The sequence below is a fragment of the Telmatherina bonti genome, assembly GCF_933228915.1.
Source record: "Telmatherina bonti genome assembly, chromosome: 22".
NCBI classification, from domain to species: Eukaryota; Metazoa; Chordata; class Actinopteri; order Atheriniformes; family Telmatherinidae; genus Telmatherina; species Telmatherina bonti.
The window spans coordinates 19,396,628-19,421,182 of NC_136631.1; the positions used below are offsets into that span (position 1 = coordinate 19,396,628).

Sequence of the window (24,555 nt, forward strand, 5' to 3'; positions counted from 1 at the left end):
TGTGTGTGTGTGTGAATTCCTGTGGAGCAGATTCTTGTTGGCATGGCTGTAGAGTAAAAAGATGGTCGCCAGCTTGCATTGGTACCTCCCACTCATCCAGCACTACAGCATTGGGAAAGGCTCAGGTAGTGCAGGCATGTCAAAACAAGTCATTCCAACAAGTTATACTTTTTTTTTTCCCAAGGTGTTCTTAGGAAAAGCCCTTGTTCATTTTGTTTATTTTAGGAATTCTACAAGTTGAGTAAAGTTTGAGCTTCAGAGAATAGGTAATGAGGGCCATGTTATATTTTAAAACCGTTATAATCAATAATGCTCCGATATGATGTCACTAATGGTGACATGATTCAGTAGTGGGAACATGTCTGAAGTGGTTGAGCTACTTTTGTTCTTTTATTGTTGACTTTGGGGGATGTTGTAGTTACTTCTGTATTCTTCCCTTTACGGACTGTCTTCTATCAACTCATATATTTAAAGTCTGAGTCACCCAGACTGGGTCATAAAACACATCTTTCACTAGTACTGCAGCCCATCCTGTGGTATATCATCAGGTCTCTGGTGTGCAGACAACCGCTGCTTCGATTACGCAGACCAGCCCAAACATGTGATTTAAAGATGTTAACGTCACAAAAAAAACACGTTTTTTCTATGAGCATCATTATAAAATCATGATGATGGAATGTTGTTCTGTGATAACAACCCAAGTTTGGGGGATGTGTCATGAGTTCAGCTTCAAAACAATCATTCTCACATACGAAAACGCTGTGGATCCTCTTTACTTACTGTAAAGGGAGCAAAACTGTAATTAACAATATTTAAGGACAGTCATAGAAGAGGTCACTTTGTTTTGGCAGTGGTCACAATGCAAACTAGCAGTGCCTACTTAACTTTCAGAAAGTTACTCCAGTATATTATCATGGTTGATCAAACTAAAAGTTATGATGATGATGTTAAGTATTCATTTGGTAAGCTTTGTGTTATGTAAAATATGCACGACCATTCTTCAGAAGGGCAACAGCTGTATTTGCTTTCACATTTGAATCAAACATTGCTGGTAAAAATCTCATGAACGAGAACTGAGCTAACTAGTTCCCTACCTTAACTACAGGCGATAAAACAGCCACCCAATCTCTCTGTTTATAACAGTGTGGGAATTTTCTTCCTTTCTGTTTACGAAAAGACGAGGCTACGTGGTATGTTGTGACACTGTACGTGATTGGCGAGCTGGTTTATATCTATGTGTGTGTGTGTGTGTGTCCAGGAGGGGGTGTTTGCTACTGGTTTCCCATTCACACACAAACACACTCACTGGCTGTTCACAGTAGAAGGCAGCAGGGGAAATAAGTCTGCTCGCGCCGCTTTGCAACCAACAGCTACTTACAGACGTGAAGTCGACGCGATGTCAGACAAGAAATGCTGCCGTTCAGTCTGACAAGACAGTTGTCAACAAGAGAAGCAGCAGCGGGAAGAAGTGGGTGAGCAGTGACAGCTGGAGAGAAAGCAACCCCAAGGATTTGTTGGGCTGCACGTGGAAAAAAAAGGCTCGTTTAAACCCCATCCGTAAGTAACCGCAAGCCTTACTTTTCTTTTCTCATGGGGGGCAGAAAGGAGGCATATTTTTCACTGAAATGGAAAACGAAGTTTAATTAATATTCTTTAATACATACATAGAGTTTGTTCTTGAACAAGTGGCACAGACTGCGCCAGTAACCTTTCTGTCACTTAAGTGTCCGTGCGAGTAAGCGCGCGCCCGTCGCTTATTAACTGTGCACGTGATTGTGATTAACTACGAAGCACACTAAACGTTTTTTTTTTTTTGCACACGTGTGTGTTTGTTTTTGTCAGCGTTTTCTAACTATTTGCGCTTTCAGCACACGGTGTGAAAATGTTTTGTTTCGGCAAATACCTGATAAATTTCCATATTGCGTTTTAAAAAATGGTTTCTGTTAATAGAAGCCCGTTTAGACAGTCTCACTGTTTTGGTGCGGTCGGAATGCGATATCAAGCTGCGTCGTAAAGTTAAATAAACATTTTATTGCCTTTAAATAAGCTTTTCAATGGTCTAATATTTGCACCAAAGAAGCAATGGGCTCGTAAAATGTGTTGTTTGGAAATGCAAATATTCCAGAGAAAATTCAGTGTAAATGTGAAGCTGGATGTTGTCCAATTTGAATAGCTGAGTGTTGACTTGTGTTTCTGTAGGTTATCTATCTATGCAATACTTGTTCTTCACCAAAACCTATCACGTTGGCTGTGTATTTGATGAGATGAATGCTTTTTGCAAGTTTCACTATGAAATGTAATATTTCTGTTTTGATTTGGGACTATTTATGATGTTAGGTGTTTCTAGGCTTATAAACCGAACTGTTCTCCTTAAAAAGACCAAATAACAGTTGTTTTTGTGCAGCACAAATGAAAGAATGCCACCCTTGAAGCAGTTTTATCTGTTTTAAATGGCAGTATCCCACAGATGAGGGCACTTCCTATGTCTTCTTTGTTATCTATGTGTGGTAGGTTGTCACTGGATTGGCCTTTTAGGTCGAGTCAGCTGTGAGACTCCCCACTGGCTTTAACTAACCCACTTACATTGAAATATTGTTCTTCCTATGCAAGAGTTCAGGGTTTAATTGGCTCTGGCAAGCCGTGAAGGATAAGCTTCTACATTTGGCCATACTTCAGTGTCCGTTTACAGTCACCGTAATGTAAACTGTTGAGCCAGCTCCCTCCTTGTGCGTCCACGGCCTCGGCTTGTTCTGTTGCTAGACAAAACATATCCTTCGGGGCAGACATAAAGATATTTGTTTCTTCGGAGGGTCAAATGTTGGAAAAAAGGAGAACAAAAGCAGCTTGTCAGTGTTTCTGACAAATTGATACTAATATCTAGAGTCCCTGAGGAATATGGACCTCTGAGGCGGCAATTGCCTTCTTAAAATATGAATTCTGTGCTGTGATGTAATGTCATAGGTCTGTTTGTTATTCATTTAATGGGAAAAAAACCAGACTGACAACAGGTCAAACCTGTTATCTTAAGTTTTTTTTACCTCATGAATTTAGCTGCTTATTGCTACAAGCTCATCTTTCATTTGGCCTATTTTGGCTGTGTACTCTGACCTAATGCTGCTGCTTTTGCTTCTTGTACATTTGCCTTTGTATTGTTAATGCCCTGTGCTGTTGCTTCAGCATATAACAGGGTCATTGTGGTAATGATCCTTTTGGTGTTTGAAACATCTGTTGGTAAGTGCGGTGCATTTGCCTTTTAGCTGTTTACCCAGTCCCTCTCAAATGTTTTATTGCTCCGAGGTGCTGTCGTATAAAGAATGAACTCATTTGTTGGCCTGGTTTGTCATTCATTGAATTATGGATATGCCATGCCTTGCTGGTGCTCTATAACATCCGCCAGCAGCTGAGCCACCTATAAAATGAATTTGTTCTTCAATATTTTTTTACTTTCAGAAGGAAGATCTTTTCTCATTCGGTACGCTACTTTATTGTCCATAGTTACTTTTTTTTATGACTGATAGTTTATTTTATTCCCAACATAAAATGGACACAATAGGACATGTGTGACCTCCTCTTCACAGCATGAATTTTTACTTTATATGTTGTGAATGAAAGAAAAGCGTTCAGTTCTTGTGAAAGACATAAATTAACAAGAGAAAGAAAAAGAGCAGTAAAAGTTTGAGAATGATCCTGAGATACTAAAGGATTCCTGATCTGATTGGAGAATATCCAGCAAACTGCTGTTAAACTCCCTCAAGGATAAAGTGGCTCACAAAATACAGGCAAATTTAACAGAATGGGCAATTATGGAAGTCATATAGAGACAGATTTTATTCCCTGAGTACACCTTCTAAGGCAGTACTTTGAAGCAGAACTGTTGATACTGTAGACTTTAATGACTTTCATTTCTTTTCTCATGAAACACCTGCAGTTTGTTCCTCAGGGTGAACTGACAGCTGGATTATATAATAGTTCTTGTGTTTATTTTATATTATCAGCAAGAATATTACTTGAAAATTAATAAGTCTTTTACTTTTTCTCTCTGTATTTCAATACTTTTTTTTTTGTTTATTTGTGGTACAGCGCTGCACCAACTAGAGGGCTAAATTCTGATATATTCCAGGCTGGCAGTGGTGTCTCAGAAACAGCAGGATAGATGGTGTAATCTCTCAATTATTTTATGAGAGGTAACGTTCGCCATCTGTTTCATGCGGTGATCCTGGATAGCGCTCATTCAAAGTGACACTGCTGAATGACGCCGCTTTCTAAAGATCCAGTCTATGAAGATGGGTGAACCGTGGGAGGCTGTTTTTGTCAAGGTCTTGTGCAGAGCCATGAGTCAACATGAAAGATGTGCATGAGAGGCTGCAGATGAGGTAGGATGTTTTATTTCGTTCATACTGATTTAAGAAAACAGTATGGAATGAAAGAAACCATGTTGTCTCTGAAAGTTTCCAAAGCGGATGAAATATGAGTGGGAGGAGAAGATGTGCACTTTTTCATAAAGATTATTTATTATTTATTCAGCTGGTTATCTTGCCAGATTATTATGTTTTATACTTTCTGATGAACTTGTTTTTATAAATCAAATTAATTCAGCTAATGTTTACTTTTCAATCTCAAAGAAGATGATGGATCTGGCATTGCTTTCCTTCTTGTTTTCTCTTTATGGATGACTCGCAGGCATTCATATATAGTTGTAGGCTTACCAGGAAGCCAAACAGAGCTGGGGCAAAACTCACTGTTGCATATCGATGCCCAAAGCACACTGTAATAAAAATATTTGGAGTGTTTTAAAAAGTTTTAAAAAGGATTAGGCTTTTTATTCACTACATACTTGCTTTAAGACTGGAATGCTCAGTAAAGCATGTTGTTGATTTTAAGAAGAGAGAAACACATATACTACCAGTCCAAAGTTTGGAAACACTTTCTCTAATTCTAATGGGACAGTGTGTCCAAACTTTTTACTGGTAGTGTGTGTGTGTGTGTGTGTGTGTGTGTGTATGTATATGTATATGTGTGTGTGTGTATATATATATATATATATATATATATATATATATATATATATATATATATATATATATATATATATATATATATATAATATAACCATTAACTGGTCGTTCTTACAAAAAAGACAGAAATGGCAGGATCTTTCCTGTGTCGTCATATTCAGATTTATATGAATCACTCCTGTCTTTCTTTACCTTAATCAAAAGCAAAGTAAAATTGTTGCACTGCAACCGAGCTTTAAACCTTATTTCAGTAATAAGGACAAACTGCCTGCACCTTTCTATGTCATGATCCTAAACTAACTGCTATCTGAGAAAGGTGCATGCACAGCAAATCTGAAATATCAGTCTTGCATAGGGATGTCCCGATCCTGTCACTTGGTTTAGAACTCATTCGGAATCATCTGATACATGCCGATCAGGGATCAGCCATATATGTGTGTATTTATTCTTATTATATTTATCAGATCTAAAATATTTCTAAACAAATGGGGAAAAAAACAGCTCAGCATTTACCGCATTTATGTGGGAATCAGAGCAACACATGCGTCATGACATCCCTTTGATGCAGTGACAACATTGGTTTGATGCAAAGGAAATGCAAAGGAAAGTATGCCATGGTAGAGAGTTTAACACAGGAGTGTGGTTCCTGAAAAGCACATTACATTAGAACAATATTGTTACTAAAGCAACCTCCAGTGTTAAATGGAAATAAGGCAATTAAAAAATGAAAGGATATCTGGAAGGGCTGTGACGATATGCTTTTGTACCGATTCAATTCTGATTTTTTTTGGTGCCAATTTGATTTAAATTGAGATTCTCACAATTTTCCAATATTGCTGATTTTTGTAAATTAAAAACAAAAAAAATGTATAAAACTTATTTTTTGCTCATCATTTTTCTTAATTTCAATGAGGAAAAAACAACACAGTATCCAGACCATCATTCCGCTCCTATAATGCCCAAGAAGACAAGTAAAAGGTTAAATAAAAACTGTAAAAATAACAAAAAAATTTATAGTACATTAATTTTATTTATTTGAAAAAAAAATCTATTTTTTAACAAAAAATTCGATTTATAAAATTGTGAAGAAAAAAATCCAGATTTCCGATTTTTTGATTCGATTTTACCACCCTAATATCTGGTATCTGTTTCTTCGCGCTTCAATTTGTAATGCATTATAAAAGTATCAGATCGGGACTCTCTATTGGCTGATAATCAAAACCAATTGAGTCGGGGGCAAAAAAAACCCCCCAAAAAACTGATTGGGACATCTCTCGTCTTTCGCACATCATATTTAATCTTCAAGTCTTTTTCTTTGATTTATTAAGTCATTATACTGTTGAACATGCCAAATGATGATTTATTTCTCATTCTTTCTCTGATTTTAATAAAAACTTATTATCCTGCTATTTAGCTATTATCATAGGCTTAGCCTTTTTATTTACTATTTTATCATGCTATAATTACTAATGTTAATTACCTTTTATAATCCTTATTACTCAATTTTACATGATGCTTATTCTTTGATTTTGATGAGATCTTATAAAATGTCAAATGATTTAAGTGTTTGCAGGATGTCTGCAAGACGGGCTGCTACAGGAAAACAATAGGAAGTAAAACCCATTTGCAGCACTTCATAGCAAGACACATGAAAAGGCCAGACTGCAGGTGTGAGGAGCAGGAAGAGACATTGAGTAAACCAGCAGATGTTTTCACATGGTAACTTCATACACAGTGAACAAAAATTGAACCTTTTGTCTTCATTTGGAAACAGCAAGTCAGAGGCTAGAAATATGAGTTTACCTCATAAGATTGTATCCCATGTTGCATTCTAACTCCTGGGATCCACTGAACACTGAAGCGCTGTGGTACGACTGCGGCTGCGCTTTCGCAGCTGATAACACTAGTAAAAAGGACTGGTTTCACCAGGTACACTCTATAATACTATGACAGAAAGTCAGTGAAATCTTACTGTTGTAAGTATTACAATAAGTTCTAAAAAGAATTTATACACATTAATCTGTCATTACTCAAACCATAGGGGTCTAATATCACTTCTCCTAGTCAACTGGGGACTTACTCGGTTTGGGGAATTATAAACAAAAGAAAAGGTTTAATTAACCCGAATCAAAGCAGAAGTAATTAAATCAGCACCCAGATGTCAAAATGACCCAGTAAATCTACTCGTGCATGGATTACAGGTGGACCTTCATTGTTTTACTGTATTTAGCTTGTGCCCACTGCTGCATTTGGCTTTGAGCTTTTCTGTCTCTCTAAGGGAAATTAAGTGCACACAGAGTTAAGCAGATCGTTATATCACCCGCCTGTCTTTTGGGTCTGTGTCTTCTAATTCTGCTACTACTGCCGCTGCGGCTGGTTGCTCTTGCGAGGGAGCACAGGATGACATAGAGGACTGCGTTGAAGAAGTGGCTGTACCGGGTAACTCAAAGCCACACTCAATTGAGGCCCCAGGAGAGCCATGAGCACTGACTGAAGACATTACACATCAACACACTGAGCAAGAAGGGTGCAAGGGAATGCGCAGAAACAGTGCTACTCTTTTGACTGCTTTGCATAACACAGTCACAATTAATGAAGTGTTTTGAAAGGGGCTTTGCATGAAAACGGGATGAAATGCAGCCGTTAGATGTGTGTTACTTTCATTGCCCCAGTGTTACCTTGGCTACAACTCGTCACCTCTTCACCATTAGCATTGCACAAGACTGTACAAAGTTAAACCATAGGCTGTACCCCAGCTGGCTACGTTTCATAACCTGGAGGTCCGTGTCCCACCCCACCCCCCCCATCTGTCTGATAGGTGTGATATCAGATAAAACTGTTACTGGCAAACATGGAAATGCAGGAATCAAAAGTCATAAATGGAAGTGTTTTTTGGAAACTAAGCTTTGACCTGCTGAGCTCATTATGACATGCATTTATAGCCAAAAGTAGCTGTTCTGTTTTCTACATGTTATCTGGCCTGCTGTAAAGGTTCTGGAAAGTGTAAAGTTTTCCTTCTTTTCACTGAATCTCAAGTGCTAAACAACTCTGTTAGTTTAAGTTTTATTTTATCTGAACTATACGTGTAATTATTAGTCTTTAGATGTTCAGAATAACTTAAATTCCACAGAAAGGCATCTGTCTTTTCCTTTTCCAAGTACTCTCCACAAAGTCTTGGCCGGGTTGTGTTTATTGTGAAGGCTTGTGTAGCTGAGACTGTAGAGATAAAGATTGATGGATAAAAAGAATACATTTTTGGTATGCTGAATTTTCTATTGCTATAATTTTTATATGCTGTAATTGGTATAATAACTCTGATGTAGATTGGCTCTAAATGTGCATAGCTGTTCCACTTGTCAGCTAGTGGTATTGTGCATTATTCCACAGTATATCAACACAGCGGCAAGCAGCTCTTCCAGTGTGTGTCTTGTAAACCCAGTGAATAAGTTCTCCTCTTATGGCAGCTGGTCAGGTGGATGTCAGCGACGAGTGTCTGCTGTGCCTTTCAGAGTGAACTTTTGACTGAATGACACATACTTTCTATAGCTAAAAAGCCACCCACACATGGCCCACAGTGTTTCATATTACCTAAGATATGAGCTACATGAAGGGCTCAAAGGTAACTTTTGCTTTTTGTTTTGGTTCTGTGAGATTCCTGTTCTACAATGTGAAGTCTGGGTGTTTTTGGTTTCATACGGGATCTTTTTAAAGGATGAATGAATGTAATGATGACCTTTGTGTTGTGATTATCAATCAGTGAAAATGTAACCCCATTGGCTTTTTCTTGGCTGCTGAGTAAGCACTTTTTAGTGTCGTGCTTAGTGTTTGTGGTAGGTTGTTTGTTAGCAAGTCAGTTTGGTAAAACATTGTTTTGCCTTACTTTGCCTTGCAGCAGAGTAATTTCGTGAGTTGAGACTGACTTATTGGTTTTATCAGCGTCATGGTGGGTCATGCAGTATGCGGTTGCGAGCCTTACGTCTCAAATTAATGTGTGTAGATTAAATGGTGATTAAGTTCCACAGGCCTCTGGGGTGTATTTGGACCTAAATAACCCACTTCTTTACGACCTTAAACTCCACTAGGCCCAGTAAGCAGTTTTCATTGACACCTGTAGAACTACTGCTGTACATAAATAAATTGAGCTGTGGATGTTTGTATGAAACGGTAGAAACATAATAGCTCTTTTGTATTAGTGTGACTTGTCAGTACTTAAATCATCACATCAACCACTTCTGTTTTAGTCATTCAACCATTTAGCATTTCCATGGAAAACAGAGGCTAAACAATATGGAGATATGTACTTTTTTTTAAAATAGTAAATTAATTCATAATCCATATTTTACTTTTTTTCTCTTTCTTTTTTCTGTACCAGATGGGAGAAACACAGTTTCAATTTCCTGTGTCTCTTAGCAGAGCTGACTTTAGCTACTAAACAAACAGATGCTGCTTGGAGTTGCTGAGAGAACCATTTTACTTCCTCTTTTTTTTTTATTTTAGTTAATCTTGCTATATACTTGGCACAGAATAGGGTGCACAGTGCTGTTAGTGTATCAAGGTGCATTAAATGGTGTTTATCTTGATCATCCAGGACTGGCGATTCAGATGTGTTAGATTTTGTTTTCAGGGTGATTTTATAAAACTTATTATTGTATGTATAACGTTCACAGCAGCATAAATTGTATTGACACAACTACCATGTTAGGGAGTGGATGCTTTTCACAAGTCATGCACACAAGATAAGTTGCATTATACGAGCCCCCCTCCCTCTCCTTTGCATTACTTGTATTTGATGCATTTGATTGATCTGGGAAATCCAAGATTGAGCTTCTTTGATAATAAAAGATGAACTGTTTATTGCAAATGCAAAAACATGAAATTACAATAAATGTTGAAATTTCTACAACATTTATATCTTAGTTACTAAATATCTAAGTTGTAGGATACTCCACAGGAAATCAAGATACAATGCTGTTAATGGCCTCTGGTAGAACTAATAACTTCTCATAATTTGTGCTGTTTGCTCTGTAGTAACAGGCTCCTGAGTCACCAGTGTTTATCCTTCTGAATAACTTGAGTATTTCTTTTTCCCTTTTCACTTTAATGCAATCATTCACATGGATGACAAGCTCATTCTGATTAGATTTAATGGTCAAAGGCCAAGCTCAGCAGGACCTCTTGTGTCTCCCATTTTTCTTAAGGCAAGATAGCAGGACTGCCTTGAGAGAATTTCATCTTCAGAATCAACGATGGTCCAAGTCGCACAATGCATGTTTGGCTTTAACTCAAGAATATAGACACTAAAGATGGCCACATACTGCACAAACTAGAATAGCTGATCAAGTGTTTTATTTATTTATGTATATATATATTATTATATGCTAAATTACTGTAGAAAAGATTATATATATGTGTCCAATTAGCAGAAACAAGGATGTGAATAGTAAACTGACTGACTGCTGTAGATGCGTAACTCCCGTAACTTAAGTATAATTTCTTCTTATTTTCATTTGCTGTACTTTTTTGCTCTCTCTTCCTTTTCTCAGTGAAGTTTAGACCCCTGCCTTTTAACCATTTACCGGCTGCTTACACCTGCCTCAGAGATGAGCGCCAAGTCTGTTATCAACAAGGAGATCTTTGCTCCCCATGATGAGAAGATGCTTGCTGCTGTTCAAGTGAAGAGGAGGACAAAGAAGAAGATTCCTTTTCTGGCAACCGGCGGTCAAGGAGATTACATGACTTTCATTTGCCTCTCAGGTAGGCACATATGAAATAAAATTTCTCTATAATTCTCAGATGCATCTTTATTTGTTTGTTTTTAAGCGTTAACCTATTCATATGTGGGCATCGGTTGAGCCTTGAGACTTGTTGGCATGTACTCTGCCAAGTGAATGCCATGCTGGATAAATGTACTTGTGGGCCCCAGGACAGGCCTTTCTAAACAGATTAGGTTCATATTGAAGTTGAATAATTGTACCTGTAGTAAGTTTTAAATGATTTTAATTCATTTCTTAGATATCTGCACATTAGTTTTTAATTTTTTTCTTAACTGAATTGACCTTATTGATGAGGAGAACAACTAAACCTGTTAACTATGGTGACAGCATGATCACACATGAAGATCATAGACATTTTTTAAAATATTTATTTTTGTATGTATATTAATCTCTGCTTAATGTTGTTTATGAATAGTTGAAATCTAGCCCAAGGACTAGAAAGGCTTTGTCTGTCAGGTTTGAAGTCTCGGTTGCCTGGCAGTATTGAAGCCACTCCACTCTGAGCTTCTATGTTTACTCTGTCAGGTACACACAAATAAAAGCCCGAGTCAAAAATTAACTACAGGTTTGAGAGAATGGACATGGCATTTCCAAAGGGCTCATGATTAGTCATTTCTCCTTTCATGTGGAAATGAATTATACTTAATATTCACTTCTTGTAATGGCAGTCTCGTTTCATCCCCAGGAGCAGCCCTCTCCTCTGCGTCCCATTTAATCATTGATGCCCCAAAACTCTGGTTAAGTGACAGGATATCACGGCTGCTTCTTCATCTTCATGGCATCATTAACTATTAAATAAGTGATTCTGCATTTTCTTGGAATTTTAGAATCAAGAATAAAACTACATGGTAGTAAGAAGTAAGTCTCAAGTCATTTTAGCAAGTTTATTTTATGTCTTTTTAGTCTTTACTTTACAGTATTTGTTTTTGTAGAGTAGTAAAAATAAAATTTTTCCATTTAAATTATATATTAAGATTGATTGAGAGCTTCTGGACAACAGTAGAGACTGGAGGATTTATGTGGCTAGCATTCAGTGCTGCTTACACCTGGTTGCATGCTTGTTTTAGCATCAAGTTTGAAAACATACGTCTTGTGATTATTTTTATTTTATGTCTTCCTATACTGAGTAAATTCTGAACAAAGTGAAAATGATGCTCTAACTAATCACACAAATGATCACATCTTTCATCCAGCTAATCCTTGTTGACTTAAAATAGCAATTGTAACGTATCCGTGGAAAAGGGAGGAAAAAAAAGAATCAGATTCTGTCAAGATGTTTTACTTACAAAGCCAATGCGGCAGGTTTTGTTTGTCCTCATTGAGGTGTGGTGTGTTGTTAGCAACCGCCACTGTGTATTATAGCCATGTGCAACAAACGTCTGTTTTGCCACTTTCGGAAGACCCTTGTTGGACGCAAGTTGGTTAAGCACAACTTGCCTGATGCCCTTATTTTAAACTTACTTGACGCTTGCATAAAAAACAACTGGTGTGAGACCATAGAGGAGTCTGCTCATGTGTCTTTCTTGGCAGACTGATTAATTAAACTGTCTCAGAAGTTGCTTTAGTGGAAGATTTACAGAGGCTTACTTTTATCGGTATTTGCTTCAGTCAGGGGTTTCCACCTTGCCTCAAGGATGGAGAAGTATAATGTTTAAGTAAAAGCACTTTGGTTTTGCATTCTTCTAGCTCATTTTGCTTTGTAGAAGGTACATGTAGACTTAAAGGCATTTTATAAAGGCTAGAGAGAAATTACTTTTGATTCCTTCGTTGCTGTAGAAAGAAAAAAAAATGCATGGGTTCAGTCATTTTGAACGAAGAAAGACATTGCTTCCTGTTATCATTTAGAATCATGCACAGTGTGAGTTGACTGCGTTGTGAATCAAATCAAGAAACTTTCTGACTTCAGCAACAATCACCACCACCATCATCCAAATTTATGGATAGCCTGTGGCAGTGTGCTCCTTTTATACGTGAGCTTTTTTGTTTTCTATAAAACAATCTCCTGAGTCAGCTGTTTTATGACTCTAGCAGGATCATGGTGGTGAATACAAGCTCTGTGATATAGTTTATTCGGTCTCATGGCACTTTTTCAGCAGACACAGCATTGTTCTGAATTTCTCACGTGTGTGTGTGTGTGTGTGTGTGTGTGTGTGTGTGTGTGTGTGTGTGTGTGTGTGTGTGTGTGTGTGTGTGTGTGTGTGTGTGTGTGTGTGTGTGTGTGTTATATGGGAATGTATATCTTTCTTTTGTACAGAACAAAACCTATCGGTGTAAAACCACCAGCACATGCCTCCCATAGCGTTTAAAATACAATGTGACTTGTGTCTGACTTCAGGAGTGCGGCATGTGTGTGACTTTCTGTTTATATAAGGGTGGGGGATGGAGGGGTTACTGGCAGTCTCATGGTTACAGTAGCAGATAGTTGAGGCTTTAGGGCCATGCAGTGGCAGACTTATGTAATCTGTGGCTTGTCATGGCTGAAGGAGGCCTACAATGTAAGGAGCAATATGGTGGAGATAACTGTCGGCACTTTACTCTCAAACTGAGTAGGATACCAGGAGGAAACACCAGGCCATCACTTCTGCTCTAAAACTAGAAACATAGTGAACGCAAAGAAACTACATGTGTTTTTCTAACTGTTTGAATAGAAATACTACTTTTACTACTTTTTTTTTTTGTACCTATTTGTGGACAGGTCACTCTTGAAAGTGAGACCCAATGTCTCAGTGAGTTAAACCTGTGTAAGTAAAAGGTAAAATAAATAATCTTTTATCACATACATGTAATATGGATGTTATACAGCTGACCTTGTGACTACAGCATTTTCAGTGTGTGTGAGTTTGAACTATCTGCACGTTAATACATGGTTTTCTACAGTAGCGAGCTGCATCTATCTGTGGATTGAGAAAAGGCCTGAACAGCTGCCACTTGGAGAGCAGAGTTGCTTTTATTAGAATAACATGTGGCTCTAGGAAAACAAGGCAAGTTCAGCTGACTTGGCGAAATATTGTTTGGTTTTGGGGCAAAAACTGGAAGTCAGTCTTATGTTAGCAATTCGAACTAATATTATTCTCAACCTTTTTTTCATCAGTGAACTGATTTTGCCAGAAGATACTTTTTTCCTGCAAAGTCTAATTCAGAGATGCCCTGCCTTTAGTTGAAGCCTGGGTTTAATTGGTTAAGTGATTTATTACTGTGGGAAGACATGTTAGGTCATTCACAATTCAAGATGCTTATTATTATTTTTATTTTGCTGATAATGGCCTTAGTTGTCAGTCTGTTGTAGGTTAGAGTCAGATTGCACTATTTCTGTCCCATGCCATTCTTTTATTTGAAAAAATTTCTTCATAACCCAAAGGAGAGCTGAAGAGTGGAGCAGAAATAGTGGAAGTACATCACCAATTAGTCACTATCCAGTGTTAAACTCATTTAACCTTTTTGTGGTTTGGTTTATTGCACCAAATATGATTTGAATACAAGCAGTCCTTTTGCTTTGTTTTAAGATTTTTTAGTTGGCTTTGATCATCTGTACACAAAACAGCCCAGAAACACATGTTGACGCTTTAACAACAACATCAGGGGTCTTGATGACATAGCAGTGTGCTGGAGCAAGGCCAGAAGCTCAGCATAGACCCTGTTGGTGAGTGAGATTCCTCTTTGATCACTGAGCCTCAAACGGTGCCTTCATGGCTGGACTTGAGCGCTGAAAAACCGGACCGCCTACAGCATGCTTGGGTGGAGAGATGTGAGGCCAGCAGAGTGAGATAGGATGCTGTGAAGGTTTACTGAAGGAAGGCCCTATTAGTCTACCCAGTTTTTCTTTCATTTTCACGTCTGAGTATATGAAGCAAACTATTTTCTCAGTGGTTTTCACTATTTTCTAGAGGACATCTTTTATTTTAATCCTTGGAATGCTGAACTGTATATGGAAAGAAGTAACACTGGAAATTAAAGTTTTAATTTGAGTTAGCCGAGTTTAATATGTAATGTAAAGGATATGATGATTCTTTTCACTGGTTGTGTACTGTGGTTTTAAGAGCACAGCCAGGTGTATATATATTATGTATATATATATATATATATATATATATATATATATATATATATATATATATATATATATATATATATATATATATATATATATATATATACACACACCTATATATATATTACACCATTTCAAACACACACTCATACATATATAAATATATATGTGCATATGTATGTCTGTCTGTCTGTATGTATGCACTGCTCAAAAAAAATAAAGGGAACACTTAAACAACACAATGTAACTCCAAGTGAACCACACTTTTGTGAAATCAAACTGTCCACTTAGGAAGCAACACTGATTGACAATCAATTTCACATGCTGTTGTGCAAATGGAATAGACAACAGGTGGAAATTATAGCCAGTTGGCAAGGCATACCCAATAAAGGAGTGGTTCTGCAGGTGGTGACCACAGACCCCACTTCTCAGTTCCGATGCTTTCTGGCTGGTGTTTTGGTTACTTTTGAATGCTGGCGGTGCTTTCACTCTAGTGGTAGCATGAGACGGAGTCTACAACCCACACAAGTGGCTCAGGTAGTGCAGCTCATCCAGGATGGCACATCAATGCGAACTGTGGCAAGAAGGTTTACTGTGCCTGTCAGCATAGTGTCCAGAGCATGGAGGCACTACCAGGAGACAGGCCAGTACATCAGGAGATGTGAAGGAGGCCATGGGAGGGCAACAACCCAGCAGCAGGACTGCTACCTCCTTCTTTGTGCAAGGAGGAACAGCACTGCCAGAGCCCTGCAAAATGAGCTCCAGCAGGCCACAAATGTGCATGTGTCTGCTCAAACAGTCAGAAACAGACTCCATGAGGGTGGTATGAGGGCCCAACATCCACAAATGGGGGTTGTGCTTACAGCCCAACACCGTGCAGGACGTTTGGCATTTGCATGAGAACACAAAGATTGGCAAATTCGCTATTGGTGCCCTGTGCTCTTCACAGAGGAAATCAGGTTCACACTGAGCACATATGACAGACGTGAAAGTCTGGAGACGCCGTGGAGAACGTTCTGCTGCCTGCAACATCCTCCAGCATGACCAGTTTGGCAGTGGGTCAGTAATGGTGTGTGTTGGCATTTCTTTGGAGGGCCGCATAGCCCTCCATATGTTCGCCAGAGGTAGCCTGACTGCCATTAGGTACCGAGATGAGATCCTCAGACCCCTTGTGAGACCATATGCTGGTGAGGTTGTCCCTGGGTTCCTCCTAATGCAAGATAATGCTAGACCTCGTGGCTGGAGTGTGTCAGCAGTTCCTGCAACACAAAGGCAGATTAAAAGTGCACAGGCCCCTGGGCCCAGAGTGTTCCAGGGGCCCCTTTCCCCACCGCAACATTGTGAAAATTGTGAATTATACGCTGTGAAATGACATTTCTAAAATCTCAGTCAATAGTACCAAAAGCAATAGTCTAGACACTGTGTTGTAACTATCTGGCTTTTATGTACATATTGTTTCATGTCCAAACTGCTGGTGTTTGCCCTACGTGGGCAACACATGAGCCCCAGGCAGGCGTGGACCCCTGGGCCTTTGCCCATAATGGCAATTGGATAATCCAGCCTTGTACAAAAGTGTTGATGTTATGGACTGGCCCGCCCATTCCCCAGGCATGAATCCAAGCCCGGGGATTCATGCCTGGGGACATCACATCTGGGACATCCACCAACGCCAAGTTGCACCACAGACTGTCCAGGAGTTGGCGGATGCTTTAGTCCAGGTCTGGGAGGAGATCTCTCAGGAGAGCATCCACCGCCTCATCAGGAGCATGCCCAGGCATTGTATGGAGATCATACAGGTACATGGAGGCCACATGCACTACTGAGCCTCATTTTGACTTGTTTCAAGGACATTACATCAAAGTTGGATCAGCCTGTAGTGTGTTTTCCACTTTTATTAAGTAGTTAACAAAAATATTTCGTTCATTCAGATCTAAAACGTGTTACTTTAAGGTTCCCTTTATTTATTTTGAGCAAAGTGTGTGTATATATACGTATGTGTGTGTGTGTGTATGACATAGCATTTCTTTGTGGCAGTTTCACTGAGATTATTTTTACTCCTTTCCCATTATTCCTTAGAAAAACAAACAAACAAACAAAACAACAAGCTAACTGTTTTAGTTGCTGCTTTTGACCTTCATCGTTTGTGTCTTTGTATGTAACTTTAGCAGGTCCGTAGCTCTGGTGGGTTTGGTGAAGCATACAAGAAGACCTCTGTTTTCATCTTAATGTTTCATGTTAATTATGTAATTTCCATGTGGGAAGCATGGAGGCATCCATGTGTGTATTTATTCATGACATGTTTATGCAGGCATGCTGTTTTGTGGGTTGGTTTGCATGTTTCATTTTATGTGTAGGCTGTCTTATACGTGAGATGTGTTGAAAGCCTCATGTTAGACTCTTGGTTTAAGGGATGGATAGATGGATTAATGTATGGATGGATGAGTACTTTATTGATTGTGAGAAAAATTTGAGATGAGCATTGTAACACAGAAGCCAATTAATCTTGTGATCAACAGATTTGTAAAAGCTTGAAAAAGAGCTGATGATGAATGAGAAATATGATCATATATGCAACTCTTTGTTGCTTCAATGTATCATCGCTTTGTTTTAAAACACACCACAAAACTTTTGCCATTTCCCCCGTCACACGCCCCTTCGACGGCTACTTCGGCATCCATCTTGCATCCTACCTGACCTGTTAGCTATTTTCAACCAACAAAAGCTTGCAATGACTTATTTTGTCCCTTTCTCCCTTTTACGGTGTGTTCAGACCAAACGCGTTTTTGAGCATCAAGAGCGGCAGGTTTCCATGTAAAGTCTATGGGGAGGCGCGGCAAGGAGGCGTCGAGCTTTCTCGCGTCGTGTTTTGGGCGATGAGAGAACGTGCCAAAAATTTAAGGAGTTTTTTTAAGCTCGACATTCTGCACGGAACGCGCGTCAAAAGCCAGAGATGGACAAAGCTGAACTTTGGCCGCTCGATGTGGGGCGTCAACCAATCAGAGCGATCAGCTCGCAGCTCCTGGAGGATTCCTGTGGTGAACCCAGACACCGGGCTGAGATGCGATTACTCCGTGCAATATTTAGGATAACCATTCCTTGCTAAAAAGATGAATGTTACTGATTTGGCAATGTAGCAGGATACGTTGCCTAGCAACGCTTTGTTTGGGGGCGGAGGCGGATCTCTGCTGAGTGCGCCTCTTGTTGCATTAACACGGACTAACTGACCTATGACAACGTCCTCTAGCTTTATTTATTAAATAAAACCATGCCATATCTCTACTGAATCCGCCATCATTCAAACTGACCGAAAGGAAAGCGCCGCCTCCCTCCTCTCTTTTCCGCCGCGCTTGCCGCTCGCTCCAGACACACCAGCGGCAGGAGCGTTGGGAGGGTTTTGAGCGTCGGACACAAAAGTGGCAGTTTAGTGACCACCGTCGAGCGTTCAGCGTTTTGAATGTTTTCGACACTCAAAACGCGTTTGGTCTGAACACACCGTTAATCTTCTTGCGTTTCTTTGCTGAATCAGCAACATTGTATGTTCAAAACAGACAGTTCCTTACAATATCATGAAGCAAAACATCACGTCCCGATTCAGAAAGTTGTATCGTGTGGTTTCTCAGCAGTGGGACGCCACTCGCCAGGGATGGCTCCAGAAATGCACTTAAAAAGTTTTGGTGCACCATCAAAATGGGTCATATATGCATATTTTAAAAGTCGAAAAGTTTAGAAGTGGGTCTTTAAGGACAATGGTCTCTTACTTTCTCTCACACACATTAAGTGACAGCATGAAGTATTGGTACAAAAATACTACAGTGATTGGCTTTTGTATAGCATTTAGCATTTATGTACTTTTACTTTCTTTCTATTCCTGCCAAGTGTGTTTTGTGAACTTTGATTACCTGGCAAGATGAATGATCAAAGAGATTGTATTGCTCACTGGTGTATTAATGGCTCAGGTCAGCCATGTGGTCGGCTTATTTCTGACCACAGCTCCTGCATCCACAAACTCGTCAATCTAGCAATCTTTTTTAGACACAAACATTTCAGGTTGTGAATGTTTTCACCATAGTTTTTCTAACAAGACAATAGACTTTAAGCTTACCACTTTTATGATTCTGTATTTTGGTCATGCTTTTTCTTTAAAGATCTTTTTAGGGTATTAAAAACTTTGATTTTACAACTTAAAGATAACATGCAACAAGGGTGACCACGACTTGCTGGCAAAGATACTGTTAGAAAATAAAAACTGTTGTTTATTGTATTGAAGATGTAAGTTAACATCATATAACGTAAATATTGGAAATAGTTGGGAGTTCACAGGAATTTCTACTTTGTGCTGCATATAACTGATAAAACTTTCCAAACGTCTGAGGGAGTCTGGACAAATGCTTGTTAACAAGGTTTAGTCAGGCGTGGGTGTGCGGGTGTTCTGTGGTCTGCTGTGAAGATTGTTGCTTTCGTTTGGTTGCCAGCAGTGTAGCAGTGACTGATGCTGGCCTCCCTGTATTTACTGAGAGCGAAGACATACAGCCCACTCACACAGGGCCAGATACATCAGCATGACACTAATATTGCATTCCCTCTTCAGATATGTGTGTTTGTGTGCAAGACTTTTCTTGTTCATGCCATCCATATCAAAATCTCTTTGTATTAGTGTGCCATGGCATTTGTCATCTAAAACAAACACTTTTTCCAGCTAAGTTTTTGCTTTTGTGGGAGGTTGACTGCCCTCTTCAACATGGACTGCTATTGCCATTCATACCCCCCTCATAGATGAGACAAATTTGATTTGTAAAGCACATTTAATGTACTAATGAATTTAAAGTGTGTGTGACATGAAACAAAACCATTGCAGCAGGGTGCAGAAGAAACATTAAAAAGTATATTAAAAAACAAATGTTGAGGGGGGCAAAGAGATGATAGACAAAAAATATAAAGTAAATTAGTTTAAAATGCAAGAAATGAAAGTCACAATGTGATGAATTAAGTTGTTTGGATTAAAGACAGTGTGACAAATGGTAAAATTCTTAACATTGACTTAAAACAGCTGAAAGTTTCAGCAGACCTGTAGTTTTCTGGGAGTTCGTTGTACACGTAAGTTGCATAAAAACTGCCACTATATTTTACCCTGATGACCTAATAGACCTGGTTGGTTCATCAAACCAAAAAATCCTAAATGTATTTTGACCCTTAAACTATTTGTTGCTTTAGAAACTAAAAGCTGGATTGTGAAGTCAGTTATTTGACAAACAAGTACTAATGTAAAGATCTGAGAACTATTGAACTATTAAATTCTTTATTTGAATGGGTCAGTGCATAATAATGAATATTCCATACTGCCGTCATTATGTTGGTTTGAAAATATTAAAGTATACAGTTGCTACGTTTACATGAGTTTTAATTTCTGTTTATTTCCGAATAAACATCATTTCCGCTTTAAACTGATGAAAAATGAACATGTAAACACTTAATTCATAATGCAAATTTCCATTCAGAATTAAACTTAATTCCGATGTAAGTGACTGGTTTATTCGCACTTTAATTCAAAACTACTTAATTCCTCTGTCATGTAAACCTTAATTCCGCTCTAAGTTAATTTCGGTCATTGTGTGCATTCTCGTTACTTGTCCTGTCCCGATGATACGCGTTGTTTTGCCTCCCGTGTTCGGTGGTCTATCTTTCTTCTCCTTCTCAGTTGCTGCAAAAAATGAAGTAGTATGCTCATATTGAGTTGGTACTTTATAATAAAATAGCAGCGAAACTGGAACTTATTATGTAGTTTTCACAAGTTACTACCGAAAAGACGAGAAGCAGGGAGCCAACTTTGTTTATTTGCGGTATACGTCATACGTCATGTGCCTCCCCTGTCCAATCAGAACCCTTCCCAACCTGCCGCTCTAAAGAGGAATTAAGTGAGGATGTATTTCATGTAAACCTTCATTTGGAATTATTATTTTCATGTAAACTCGTAGGAGAATAACGTTAATTTCGAATTATTTAATTCCGAATTAATAATTCCAAATGAAAAAACATCATGTAACCATAGCCAGTAAAGAAAACCTTTAATAAGCCCTGAAGTCCAGCCAGAAGATAAAACCATATAATAAAGTCCTTTATAATAACGTGCTAATGTTCACAGTGCTGTCTGCCTGCAGTTTAATGTCAGGAAGTTGTGTTGTTGTTAAAAGGCAGCTTAGTCTGTAATTTTACTGAGTGAGAAGAGGTTTGAAAAAAAAAAAAGAGTCAGGACTGGCTTGATTGTGGTGTTTTTTGTAGGAACTGAGGAGATAAAGCCTGAAAGCGGAGACACATTTATAATCTGCAGAATATCTGAGGCCATGTATGCTGAAACTTCTTTAGAAAAACTGCTGGCAAGGCACTCAGCAGGATTTTAGATGGAAAATGATTTCAGTTATAATCATGTCTCTGGTATTTTCACCAACATACACTCAACATTCTCCGATAACCTCTGCTTGGAAAGTCTTGGTTAGAATAACAGCACTGTCAAAGAAAAACACAGGAATGACCAGACAAAGCAACATTTACGGCACAGCTGTTAAAAAAAATTAAGACCTTTTTAGAGGTGACTACATCCTGAGCTCTGTGTATTCTGTTGTCCTTATTTTCTTTCACATGCTGAGTTAGACCAAAGTTATCAAGAACACAAAACAATTATTTGGTTCCTCTGTCCTGGTTTTTTTTTTTTCAGTATAATCAACATTACCTACACTGTCAACACACTGACAACAAAGTAATCAGAGATTTGACAGTATTTAGGTGACTTGTACCTGTTAAAGAACAACACACAAGATGGGGATTTCATCTGAAGAGACACATATTGCAATGAAACAAAGTTTGTAAGATATCTGCTTGGATTGGAGGGTCCATTAAACAAAACTGCCACTCATCCACCTTTCATCTGTCATCTAGCTTCACTCACAGAGCTGAAGTTTGGAGGGCTTGCTTTGAGAAGAACTGAATCGACAAGTTTGTGCTTTGTAGTAAAATTCTGGATTAAGAATGTTTTTCCTGACATTTAGTTAAGCTAGCCTCAGTGTGCTGAGAGAACTATCTGTCTAGTTTTTATGGAAAGGACAAGGCCGATGAGGAACGAGCACAATATTTGATAAATGGACATAATGGGAAAAGCTGGGAGTGGATTAGTGTCATCTGGGTAGCTAAGTCTGGTTGGGGTGGTTAGGATGGGGAGAGAGTCAAGGGTGACCTGGATAGGGTATAATGAGATGAAGAGCAGGGGTCCTCACTGGAAGGTTTTGGAGTTTCATTTTGTGGTTGAGGCCTTCTTCATGAAGGGAATGAGGCTGAGGTAGTTTATCTCAATGTTTCTGGTAGCTTGTCAAGTTGTGTTGGTCTCTCCTGTCTATTGTACTTGTCCAAGGCAACAAAGTGTTTATTCATAAAAGGGGTCAGAGGTGAACATCCTCTCTCATGACCTGCTCAGACAGAATCCACCCGTCTTAAAGTTCCTGCGGTCTCCGAAGGACTTTGAGATGAACTGAATGTGTGGTACATGCAGTCTGCTGAATCTCTCCATTCCTCTGATCAGATGGCAAGATGACTATTCAGGCACCTGGACAGCTCAGTAAAGTCCTGTTTCAGCACCTCAGGTTGTTATTTGCCAAAATATTCAGACTCCACATGCAGTATGAGGTTTTCCACATTTGGGTGAGCAGCTACAACTTGTGTTGTTTTGCCTCTCACATCTGAAACCATATCCTTGGCAAAGCACTGTACTTTTGTACATTTGCAGCATGTTTTTTTATGCGTGTTTTACACCAAAGTCAATAACAGTCACAATCTAAGACCCCACTGTTAGATTTCCTTGTTGCGTTTTACTTGAATTGCTATTAAACAGAATGTTTTTTTTGGCCGTACCGTGTTAACATAGGGAGATTTCATCAGGTCATCAGATGTACATCTAGAATCCTGCAGCAGTGGAGCAAATCTGTTGTGATTATAATATGAAGCTTCTCATCCTCTGCTTCATATCTCCCCTAGGCTAAGACCAAGGTCTTAGAAAGGATTTGGAGTTTAGGTAACTTGAGCGGAGGAAAACAGTTTTGAGATGTGGAGGCCAGATAATGCAAGTGAAATGCAGTCTTTGGGTTTTGGGGTGATACGTGCAGGATGTTGACGTAAGGGCTGATAAAGGCCAGAAGTTACTTTTACATTTATATGATGCAATTTCATTAATTTTTTTTTTCTCCAATTACCAATCAATTCATTACTTGTTTGTTTTCCTTACCAAACAAACAGAAAAACGCAGATGATTTTACTCTGCATCCCTGATCTGATCTTGGTAGGCAAGTGCCAGCAGTTATTATGCGCCTTCACTGGGTGTTATAGAGCCACAACTTACTTCTAACTGCATCTACCACCCTTCCCAACACACACACACACACACACACACACACACACACACACACACAAAAGGCGTAATATCTAATGATAATAGTAAAAACCAAATCTTTTTAATTGAGCCCCAGTTTTGAGACTTAGTTAGACTTTTTGTTTACTTTTGGAAACTTACACTGTTTTAAGATAGACAGAATGAGTATGTCTCTGAAAAGAGCAGAATGACAGACATTCAGGGTGCTGCAAAATCCAGTGAGCTGGGTTTCTGTTATCCTTCTTCTTGCTCACACACACATTCACACAGCAGGTGAAAACGATAGATAAAAGGCTTAGGTACTCTGCAATTAGGCTGTGCTATGTGTGTGGCTGTGTGTACAATGTTTCCTTCTGTAGAGACTAGCCTGTTTCATCTGGCCTGTGGAGAGCAAGTGTGGTATGCGCACGTGCATGTGTGTGTTTTGAGAAATCGGTGCATTCCCAAGTGGCTCTTATGGCTCTCTTCAAAGTACTTGTCTTTATTAAAGCCAAGCTGTCTATCATCATTTTGCAACAGCTCCTCCTCCTGTCCTGTGCTACTAGATTCTTGCTGCTCACAATGCATCCAAACAGTTCATACTGTCCAACAGCCATACAGTTTAGCATCAGGATGTCCTCACAGTACAGCTGTGCCGCTCAGCTTCTACTGCTGCCGCCTTTGTTTCATGTGGTGGGTGTGTCTTATTTTCCAGCAAAAACAGTGGGGCGCGTTCTCTCCGGGAGGAATCTGATTATTGCTGTAGAGAGCAGTGCACTGTTGGTTTGGAGGTCTCCCTTCAGCTCTAATGTTTTTATATTTTTTTATTTAGGACAGTCGAGTTCCTGTAAACACTGGAAGGAGACATCAGATTAAAAATAGAAATAACACACAACGAAGGACTGGGTATTTCTTTCAGCTTGCATATCAAGATTATATTTGACTTGCAGTTATTTGTAGTAAATCCTGAATCTGAATACTCTGAATCCGGCTGCGTTGCGTTGTGTTATTGGTTGTGAGCAATAGATTACCGTTTCCCCTTATTTTTGAAATAGGATAATCCTAAGTAAAACTATTGTTTCACATCTGTATCTACATTGTACATTTTTATTAGTCCTAAATAATTTTTAGTCCTTGACATATAGCCTATCTTTGAAGGGTTTTGTACATAGTCCCAATGAATCATTACAGATGTTGCCACCTTTATTCTTATCCTAACAAAAACTAAACAAATAAAAGGTTTGTAGAGTGAACAGGGTTTCTGTTTGCTTTCTTTGTCCGGTTTTGTAGTTGTTTCTGGAAACTGTGGAAATATCGTCAACACAAAGA

General features: G+C 38.9%; 1 protein-coding gene across 2 annotated transcripts in view; it reads left to right on the forward strand.

Moving 5' to 3' along the window:
* The first annotated feature begins 1,429 nt into the window (after nucleotides 1-1,429).
* stxbp6 (syntaxin binding protein 6 (amisyn)) overlaps nucleotides 1,430-24,555 on the forward strand; it is a 53,184-nt gene continuing 30,058 nt past the window's right edge. For both annotated transcript variants that reach the window (XM_079262167.1, XM_079262168.1), the window contains exons 1-2: nucleotides 1,430-1,557; nucleotides 10,559-10,769. In XM_079262167.1, the coding sequence (XP_079118293.1) occupies nucleotides 10,616-10,769 (154 nt within the window). In that variant the 5' untranslated portion in view covers nucleotides 1,430-1,557; nucleotides 10,559-10,615. The remainder of the gene's footprint in view (nucleotides 1,558-10,558; nucleotides 10,770-24,555) is intronic.